Source organism: Etheostoma spectabile, chromosome 1, assembly GCF_008692095.1.
Source record: "Etheostoma spectabile isolate EspeVRDwgs_2016 chromosome 1, UIUC_Espe_1.0, whole genome shotgun sequence".
NCBI classification, from domain to species: Eukaryota; Metazoa; Chordata; class Actinopteri; order Perciformes; family Percidae; genus Etheostoma; species Etheostoma spectabile.
The window spans coordinates 18,885,477-18,896,517 of record NC_045733.1 but is presented as its reverse complement, the minus strand read 5'-3'; the positions used below and the strand labels follow the sequence as shown (position 1 = coordinate 18,896,517).

General features: G+C 39.8%; 1 protein-coding gene across 10 annotated transcripts in view; it reads right to left on the bottom strand.

Moving 5' to 3' along the window:
• The window catches only part of myo9aa (myosin IXAa), a 122,126-nt gene that overhangs the window by 28,227 nt on the left and 82,858 nt on the right, over positions 1 to 11,041 (bottom strand). For 9 of the 10 annotated variants that reach the window (XM_032522615.1, XM_032522624.1, XM_032522644.1 and 6 more), the window contains 5 exons: positions 9,417 to 9,538; positions 6,399 to 6,540; positions 5,237 to 5,432; positions 3,065 to 3,184; positions 982 to 1,057 (listed from right to left, as the gene is read on the bottom strand). In XM_032522615.1, coding sequence (XP_032378506.1) covers positions 982 to 1,057; positions 3,065 to 3,184; positions 5,237 to 5,432; positions 6,399 to 6,540; positions 9,417 to 9,538 — 656 coding nt within the window. The remainder of the gene's footprint in view (positions 1 to 981; positions 1,058 to 3,064; positions 3,185 to 5,236; positions 5,433 to 6,398; positions 6,541 to 9,416; positions 9,539 to 11,041) is intronic. The other variant, XM_032522672.1, reaches the window with a different exon arrangement.

Genomic DNA, 11,041 nt, shown 5'->3' with positions numbered 1-11,041 from the left:
AGCATCTGCAGAAAAGGTTATGAAGTAGGTATTGTTTTTTTGACACAATGAGTAGTTGTAGTTTCCAGAGCTCTTTGTACTATGTATGTAACATCAAATACTACGTCCACGGGACACCGTGGAGGCCGAGCGGGTAAAGGACTCCGACAATGAACCACAACATCCAAGATTTGAGCGCAACTGGGGACCTTGGTTGCTGGTTATTTCTCATTCCCCTCATTTCATCTTTTTACTGTCAACTAATAAAAAAAGCATAAATGACGAGAATAAAATCAAATTAGCAAAAGGTTTACAAGAAATTTCCTCTAGCCTTTAATGCTCAACGGAATTGTTGTCAATTGTGAGACTAGACCATATAAATATAAAAGAAATATTTGTACACTGTATTTTTGTCCTATATTATCTATTTCTCTTGTCTTTTTTGTAGCGATGTGAAAAGTAAATAAGACAAAGAAGCAAAAGCGAAACAGAAAATAAAAAAGCACAAATATAAACAAATACTATGGCGATAAATATGTAAGGAATCCATTCTTATTTTAAATTATGATCACGAATATAAACATATTAGATTCAACTTGGATCAGAAACACTATTATCATGTATTAATAGACAAAATAATGCAAACAAATGTGCTTAATAATCCAACCTTCATTAAGCTTATAGTGTTACATTTTCATTGAGAGTGGTAATGGTTTGACTGCATGGTAAAATGTGAGCCTGTAGTGTGTTGTGTGAGATTGATTTACATTCTGGTGTGCTAGCACAGTGTTTGTTTATGAATGCAGTTATTAGAAGGACCTGGCTTTGAATGGTGCATCTATTTCCACACATAAGTAACGATAATAGCAGTCATTTATTCCTTCAGACAGATTAGTTTCCTGTAAGCTCTGACTTGCTCTGACAAGTGATGGGAAGCAAAGAGACAAAACAAAGAGCTTGAAACACAATTACAATGGATCTGAAAACCGCACAGGCTCTTACCGTGGGGATTTATCGTTGACGCTGTTGCCTCCATGAAGGTCTGACAGCGGCGTACGTGAACTCCTACTGGTCCCACCTGATCACCAACAGACAGGTAGGCGTCGTGTGAAAGACAAAAAAAACGCACACTCTGACACAAAACAGACATGAAGACAAACACTCAAACCCTTCACACCCTTCCCAAGCAAAAAAACTAAAAAAACCATGATGTGACACTCCAGTGTTATTGTGTGGAGTGTTATGTGCCTTTTTGTTGAAAATAAAAATGACTACAGATGATTTAATATGAAAACCAATATCTGTGAGGTTAATAGTGACTTGCTTTTGTTAGTGTCGAAATATGGAAGAGGATACTCAGGAGTTATTTAGTTTAGTCTGGACTGTAGGTTTGTGTGAAACCTTTTTTTTTTTTTTTAAACACATTATGTCCCATAATCACTTATTTAATGTAGTAAAGCGGGCAGACGCCATTTAGGACAAACTACAAAAAAGGAAAACCGTGAGCAGAATGGGTTTAATTGGCACCCAACAATGTATTAATTTCCTGAAAATGTTATTAAATTGGAACTTAATCTGATCAAAAATGTAAAAAAACGGTAATGTTGTAACTTGACCGATAATGCAATAACATGTCCTGACTGATATTAAAAATCACTCTTGACTCCAATAAGAAAAGAACATTTCACGAATATTAAATCCGCTTGTGTAACGTTAGCATAGACGATCCTTGCACAACAACCAATCAGCACGGGTATGGGCAGGTTCATTTCCCCATTGATAGGGATTATAGTTTAACAGTAAAATTAATAACATACATAACATACAACATACCATCTGTTGTAAATTTCAAATTCTACATAAAGACTTGAGGATTACATTTCCAAAAATCTGTGTCAAATGTTAGTGTTTTCAGTCAGCTAATGTGACACTTAAATTATTATAAATGTTGTATGCTTACACACACACACACAATACTAAAAAAAATGTATATACCCAGCTGAAAGAGCTTACATTATCGGCAAAAATGGTATTACAATTCATTTTATTTAAAGTTGTTACTACATTATTGGGTTTTAGCACATTTTCAGTAAAGTTAAGATTAAATTGGATTATTTTTTAGGCATTACTACATTGTTGGGGTGCTAAAAGGCCGATGTTGCATTACCACAGCGTGACAAGCCTACATTTGCTGGCAATCACAAACGTTCCCTCTGAACTAATCAATCATAGTGATGAGAAATCAGAGACACCTACAGTATGCATTAGCCTTCTTTAAAAAAGAAAAAAAGAAGATACAACATTTTCACTCGGATCAGGAGCTGCAGGGTGGCACAAAACAAAAAGACACAAACACACCTGAGTGTACGGAAATGTTTGCAGAGGAAAGGTGACGTGTGAGGGAAGTGTGTGAGGTCGGCTGTGTGTCCGGCACCACATGTAAAAGCCGCCTGTGAGAGAGTTAGTGATGTCGTATACCCTCTCAGTCTTTCTATCACCATCACCAGCGTATGTGGTATTAGAGACAGGTGAAGTTGATTTTAGACGAGATGTGCTGGGGTGGACAAGCAACCACACCCACCGCCCAACAGACAGGGCTGGACATGACAGCGTGGATGTGGGACAAAACAGAAAGTGATGACACCTAGATGTGTTAGTCCGTTGTTTCCCCGGACCAAAATTAGCTGATAGAGCAACACAACCGTGCATTTCTCTGCTGGCCTTCTACAAGCACAGTGTGAGTGACAGAATGGCTGAAGCATGCTCAACAAGTACACCATGCAAGACAGGACTAAGAACACATGCATGCAGGTGCATACGAAAGAAGGAAGAGGGAGACAGAGGGAGAGGAGACCAACAAGCATCTAGTCTAATGATAGAAAAGTTGTAAATCAAATCACAAAGCAGAAAATAAAAACTTTTCTCTTTAAGTTTGAATAGTCTTATGATTTTGATCTTCTTTGGCGTGACTTTGCAGTACAGTGCAGTGAAGTTGATGATGTTGGTCAGCCTCGCCCCTACAGTTTCCCAAGTCATGGTCTAACATGAAAGTGAGGAGGAGTTATTGTTGTATTGGCAGCCTTACTTTTCTTCTCCTCTTTGCATTTCTGCAGGATCTCTAAGCTTCTCTGATGCACAGGGTGCTGCAGAAAGCTAAAACTATCCACACTTTTCAAAACTGCGCAGGGAGCAGCGTCATCATGCCCTTGGAGAAGCAAAACAAAAGAAAAACAAGAGAGAAAAAAAACACAAGGAAAGAGAAAGGGGGGGGGGGAAGAGAGAGAAATGACAGATTAGACAGCGAAGAAGAAGAGATGCAGTCGTCTACTGGAGAGATACCTGTGCACGACTTTTGGAGAGAAGATGACTGACATTCAAAACTGCAGGTGGTGGCAGCAGTAGGACGGTTGTCATTGTAGTTCTGTGAGTAGGTGTTTGCCCCCCAAAGGCACTTCCATACAATGTCTTCTAAAAGTTTTTCTACACTCCTCTTACACAAGGAGGGAGTACGTAATACGTGATTTAACTCACAACTTACTTAGCTCTTAATAATTTAAAAAAAAAGAAATCGAGTCAAAAACGTTGCATTTTAAAACCTTTAAGTCATTTTGCAGAAATCTTTTAGAAGATATGTAATAGGTTTCCTTGGGTGACACTGATATCGTTAGAGTTCAGTTGGAAGGATTTCTAAAAAGATTTCTAAGGATAAGCAAAGGATACAAGAGTTCTATTTTTACATTACAACATCTAGGTGTAAAACTTAATGTGTAGGGAGGATCAAGAGGGTGCAGAGCGCAAGTTGGATTCATACGACGGCAGTGCTGAAAGAACATCAGATGGTTACATCTCTTGCATATCAACTCTATCTGAGGGAAAAGAAGGCATTTGTAAAAAGCCAAAGGCGAAAGGGACAAAGAGCAGGAGCTACTGTAAATACATGGCGGCACTATGCACACATACTACAGAACAGAGACTACTGCAACACAAACTATGGCGGAGATAAGGCGAACTATAACAACATAGGACTAAATTGTAACTGTGCGACATGTTGAGAATACAGGACTAAAATAATCATGTTTGTAATTTCATGCAGTTTATTGGCCGAACGGAGCTCATTTGGTTGTTCATGCTCACAAGCCGTCTTTACCCGAGCTGCTTCAGTGATGGCAGGAACTTTTGGCCAATGAAACGTTTCAAAAACAAAGCGAGGAGGCAAATAATCGAATAACCATTGTTTGCTTCTCTGGATTTATTAGTTTGCTAGTTCACTATTTGTGCTTTACTAAAAAGCACCTGCAATGCTTGCATGCCATTCAGTAAAGTCAATGGCATATCCATCTCTAAGGATACAAATTATGAGTAACTGTATTCTGTTAGTTAAAATTTAGATAGGTAGTATTTAGAATACAGATATACAGTTATAGTGTTGAAAATCGATGGATTACATGACAATACTTCTGTTTCACAAGTTTATTCACTATCTAAATAAATTAAGGCAACTCCATGCATTTCCCAGAAGCCCCAGTATGAAAAGAAAAATAATAATTTTGTGTAATCACTTGTCAGCAACCAACCTCTTTTCAGCATCCACATTACCCCACCTCCAACCTGAAGCATTTTAAAGTAAGTTATTGTTTTTATTAGCCAAGGTTAATGGTCTGTTGTAGTTTTAATGATTACCTTGCTATTTTATAGTTTCATCAGGTATCTGCTTAGTTGACGTTAACTTTACATTCTCCTATGTGCTGACTTATTAGCTCGAGAGCTGTTGAAAGACGGACTAGCCCCGTTTGACTTGCTAGCTAACGTTAGCTAAAATTAGCTAATTATTCGATTTTTGTAGTAGGCCATGCAGTTTAGGATTACAAATACAAAAATCTATCTACTTGTTCAAGTACACATTCAGCCAGTTGGAAAAGAAAAACACACCATGTTTAGTCAGCAGTATTTGATGGCCGCATTCCTACATTTATAAACCGCAACTCAACGTGAAAGTAATCCAAGTATTCAGAATACGTTACTTAGATTGAGAAACGGAATACGTTACAAATTACAGTTGTGGGCATGTATTCTGTAACGGAATACGTTTTTTTAAGTTTCCTTCCTAGACTGACTATATGACATTTGTTTACGACATCTTCTATGGCTTTCGATGCTCAGGTAAGATTTCTCCATCTATCTCCTACATCAGAACGCACTCTGCCTCATCGCTATAATGAGCAGTGGGAGTGGAGTTTCTGTTAGCGTGAGAGCTCACCAGGCTTCTTCTGCGTGTGTCTCTTCCCAGCCTCTCTGAAAGCCACCAGGGCCCTGAAGTAGGCTCGGAGCACCGCCCAGCGGAAAGTGGCCGACGGGTCGATGCCCATCAGCCCGCAGACGAAGGCGTTCTTGCTGCTCTTTAATAAAGCTACGATGTCCGGACGCATGTGGTCTGTGTTCTTCTCTCTGAAATCCTGTGTGACAAAGAAAAGAAATGGCAATCAATGATGTTATTTGTTTATTGTTTTGGATACCCATTAGCTTAAAAAATACTTGGAGAATCACCGATCTTGCTTTGAATTCGATGAAGCTTATTTCGATTAATTTTTGATTTAGAATCAATCTTCTTGCGCCCCTATCTAATACTGATGGCAGAGAACTTGCACCTGTCCACAGAAGCCCTGTACATAACCGTATTTTGCAGGGGTCTTCCATGTTTTTTAGGCCATGGACCGATACCTGAAAGAGAGACGGAATAGAGACCCCTCCCCCCACAGCATATTGTATAAAATTAAGTTGTAATTTAACATACATGTAGCAGCGAAGACTTGAAGCTTAACTATATCTGTGGATGGCTACCTTAGTGGCTACTATACCTACAGGTCATCAATGTTGTGTAAATTTAAAAACAAAACACAAATAGGCCAATCTATCTTTGCTAATAATATGTTGAACTTATGTTAATTCATATGATGACATATGAAAACTTTTTTTTTTAATTATTATTCGACAATAACTTGGGCCCCCCCGCAGTAACTCCAACGACTCCGTAAGGGTCACGGACCCCCTGTTGAAGATCTCTGGTATATATATATTTTTTAAAGATTAGTCTTAGGACATGCAATTGTTATTTTCCACATATATAGTGGGATATGCATTTGTTTGACCAGAACACTCTAATAGCGCTGGCCACCCTTTGTCTTCTTCTGGCTTGGCAATTTGGCAGGGCCGCGCGTTGTTCGCACTGCGCCGGTTGCACACCTCCAGTGGCCTTGTCTCCTGGTGGGGTGCCTTTGGGGGCGTCTCATGTCTCGCTTGAAGGTGACTCGCACCACGTCTGGTGCAATTTGACGTGGATACCAGCGGAAGTAAGAGGTTCTGTATAGATAAATATTATAGCAAAAAAAAAAAAAAAAAAGTGTAGTGAGGGTTACACTGACCTTGACCCCGTACTTGACCTTGCCCGCATAGTGTCGGATGATGAAGGCGGGCTCCATCACAGCAGGGAACTCGATGTAGCTGTTCCCCTCATGCTGCCGCTTGAACTTATCCAACAAAGTCTGGTTGGTGGCTTGAGGGAAACTGGAAAAAAAGCACAACAATGGGTTTTTACATGTGTTTAATGTGAAAGTAGTTCAAGAAAGGAGCCAGACAATCACACTATTGATGTACTTGTTTAAAACTCAACTACAACATGAATGCTGCAGTATAGTAAATCACACTGAAATGTTGGACAGATTCCTCATCTCCTCCTCCATAAAGAGCATGATGCTTAAAGACTTTTTCCACAGGTCTCTATTGCAGACAGAACAACAATTATTAATGTGCTGTATTTATATAGCGCTTTTCTAGTTTTAACTACTCAAAGCGCTTTTACACAGTACAGGAACCATTCACTATTCACACACATTCATACACATTCATACACTGTGACTGAGGCTGCCGTACAAGGTGCCACCAATTCATCAGAAAAACACTCACACACACAGCCGCCCTACAACAGTAGATCTACTGGAAACATAGCGAGTTACAGTGGGGTTTGAAAGTTTGGGCACCCCGGGTAAAAATTTGTATTAATGTGCATAAAGAAGTCAAGAAAAGATGGAAAAATCTCCAAAAGACATCAAATGACAGATTAGACATTCGTATAATATGTCACAAAAAGTTAAATTTTATTTCCATCATTTACACTTTCAAAATAACAGAAAACAAAAAATTGTCATCTGCAAAAGTTTGGGCACCCTGCAGAGTTGATGTCTTGTACCTGGGTGCCTAAACTTTCGAACCCCACTGTATCCGATTATCACTTTGAGCTGATCTCGGCTCAGATTTCCAGTCCTTTAATGCGCCCATATTCTGCTCATTTTCAGGTTCATAATTGTATTTTGAGGTTGTACCAGAATAGGTTTACATGGTTTCATTTTTAACAAACACCATATTTTTTGTTGTACTGCACATTGATGCAGATCCTGTTTTCACCCTGTGTGTTTAGGTCTCTGTTTTAGCCACAGAGTGAGACATATCACACAAATGCGCAGTAGCTAGGTAGAGATCACATCAGCTAGCTACCTCCCAGGATTAGCTGTAAGACTCCTTTTAAACAAGGGTGCACTTCCAACTTTGCGTAGAATACCTGCAGAACAGGGACATGGAAGTAGTTCTTTTGGAGATTATGGTGAACTACTGTGTGTTGTAGCAGTGTTTTGCCATTGAGAACAAGGTAGCATGCTACGGTTAGCCACCTTGTCTCGGCTAGTGTCGTAGAAAGCCGTGCAGATTTGGACCAGCTCATTCGGAGACTGAAGGCAGAGGACATTCAGAAACCATACCTCACAAAAAACAGCATGTTTTTTTCTTCCAAGTTTGTATGCGTGTGGACGCACCAGAGACACAAAATGACCCAAATCCCAGAATAAGGGTTTTTTTTTTCATTATATGGGCACTTTCATATCAAGAGCCAGTGATTCTGCAGAAAATCAACAGCTTCCAGGAAGAGAAGAGGAGAAGAAAGAGACACCAGGGGTTTTTGGAACGGGGTGAAACCTGAGCTAGGAAAACAACACAGCCAAAGACTCAGTGCTTTCCTGCTTTTCCAAGTGGGAGGAATTTGATTCAGTGTCCAAATGGAGAAGAGGGGGAAATAGAGCAAATACTGTTGCATTACAGTCATGAACCTGAAAGAATTAAATTTACTCTGTGGTTTAGAGGGTACATTTTAGTGATTTGAAGAAATGCATTAATTAATAATTCTTTACATTTAAAATAATTCAAATGTGTTTGAAATGTGAGAATGTTTTCCATAATGTGTGTAACACAGTAGAGTGAGTAGTGGGTCAAGCTGATTTGTCCATGTCCCATCCATTTACTATATATAACTGCCTGTCCTATAGAGGGCGGATCGGCGGGTTGATCCCAGAGGTGGGGTACACCGTGTCGCCAGGCAGTGTTAATCATTGCACAACCGTGATTGCGGCCTGATTTGTCCATATTGTCTATGCCAACGTGTGCAGCGGCTTTACATTGTCTTATGGCCACTAGGGGGCAGACAAACTCCAAAACAATCTGACAGACCAATGCCTGACATACTGTCTATGCCTTGTGATGTTAATACGGTTAACAGGAAATGGTCAGTTCTTTAAGCCCTATGCAATCTCCTTTTAAATCTGTTTATCTTGGTTTTTAGAAGCTAAATATTCATCTTTCTTTACTAGCTAGTCAGTTAATCGGTCTGCCATTAGGTGCTGTGCCATAATACCAAAACAAGGAGCTAAAAGAGGCTAAAAAGCCCTGTAGGGCTCTTTCACATTTTATGGAGTTTTATGTTGTTGTAAATATATAAATATGCAGCACTCTACAGCACTCCTCTCAAACCATGGTACAAGTAACACTGGTGGTACACGGATGGAATGTCTGATAAAAAATAAAAAATAAAAAATGAACGGAGTGCGCATACATCTATAATTAGCTAAGAGCTGGAGGAACGGAGAAACTATGTCTGTGGCTCTCAACTAATCATATTTTTAAGAAACAAACCTCCCTTGAGCCTGAATAGTCCGTAGCTGAATAGCCTATGCTACTCTATTTTTACGTGGGCCATAACGCTGGTACTTAAGGAGAGTAATATTTTCTGAAGTGGTACATGGTGTAAAAGGTTTGAGAATCACTGCTCTACAGCTTTTGGATGCTCATTTGGAGTTTTGTGTGTGTATTTTCACCGTTATCTAACAGCTGACAGTATAAAGACCGACAGGAGCCAAGGTGAGAGAAGGAGGGAGGGAGGGGTGCGACATGCAACAAAGGCCCCGCTGGAATCCAGGTGGGGTTATGCCAGTTATATGGTGTGCATCACGACCACTCAACCATCAGGCTGCCTGTCAATTTTGCTTTAACCTCCCTGGAGTAATTGATAGTTTACCTCACAGGAAAAATAAAACCAATAGATAGGCGGAAAGACTCACTTGCACTCTTCATCCAGTAGGTGAAACAGCGCCGTGGGCTTCTTGCTGATCAGGTTGATGCAGCCTGTGTTGTCGATGTAGTCAATGTTGTGCCAGCTGATGCCCTCTGCTCTGTATTCCTCCTGCAGGGACAACCCATACAAACAGAAGGGCTCAGTGTCAGTGATACCTTCAATATTAAAACTTTGCTTCCAAGCATTGTAATCGGTGTTGTTCAGACTGTTCACTTTTTCTTCGGTTGCATTTCTCATGTCAGTAGCTTCTACTGAACAACAACACTGTGCCTTATTTCATCACATTATGTAGCAAATAAAAAAAATCACATCTGTATTGTTCTTTTATCTTTTAGATCAGGGGTTTCAAACTCATTTTAATTCATGGGCCAGATACTCCTAATTTCATGGCAGGTGGGCCAGACCAGTAAACCACTCCAGAAAGATCAGAACCTTTATCTGTGACAGTTTCTTGTCAGCTTGATGTTGGCAAACGCAAGTTGCTTCTTCTACGACAGCGTTCTAAGGCCATTGTAGGGAAAACAATAATGTTACGGACCCGGGAGAGAGGGAATTATTTAATTACCAAATTTACAGAAAATATTCTCTGAGATTAAAGTGGTAAATCTGGAATTGGAATGAATTACTTCTCTGCTATTTTCACACTTTGAAAAGTCATCCAGTGGGCCTGGTTGGACCCTTTGGCGGGCCGGTTCTGGCCCACGAGCCATATGTTTGACACCCCTGTTTTAGATGCAGAAGAAGAGCCTCAAAGTCTGCGTCAAATTCAGCTTTAGGCCATATGGCGTACAGTATAGGTGGTATCAAAGTGTCTAGACACCCACACAAACTATATTAATTATCAACGTGCCATATAAAAAAAACAGACAACCAGTCCGACGTGGTTCAGCCCGTTTTTTATTTTTCAATCTACAACAATGTTGTTTGCATGCCGGCTTTCATGTTGTCTCCCTGTGCTATAAAACACTCTTCTGATCTTGGCAGGCCTCTTGGTGGTTTAATAATGAGAGAAGCATCCAGAGCATTTATCATTAATTCTTCCCCGTACATGTTATTTTCCTGTGTATTGCTGGGAATGAGATTTAAACAAGAAAGACCTTAATCTATGAGGTTTAATCAAGTTCACTGGCATCTCATTTTCTCTTTCTCATTTTTTTTTTTGTTACCCTAAAGCCAGAAGGTTGGAAAAAAATGTGATTCCTGTATTTTACCCCTCAACTGGAGATAAAGCAGACAGAGAAGATGACCTCCTTCTTCAGTATTTGGTTAAACTAAATTGTTGAGTGCTGACAGAGGAAAAGTGTCTTTCTTGTGAAAAGTGTTTGCAACAGTTTGAGGGAATCATTCTGCAAAACATTCTTCTTCTTTTGCAGTGATTTGTAGTTTGTGCCGGCTATCTAAATACAAGCACTCCAACTGATTCCATTCGACTCTTATCAACACAAGATTTATTTAACTGTTTTTTTAACTAACTATATCCTTCAACACCGGCTGTTAGTCCCCCACTGAAAAGTGCAGCTGGTTGGTCATTACACACATCACAAATTACAAAATCTGAAAGAAGGGCCGTTTTATTTCAAGACAGCGACAGTGTTTTGTCCGTAGTAAAAA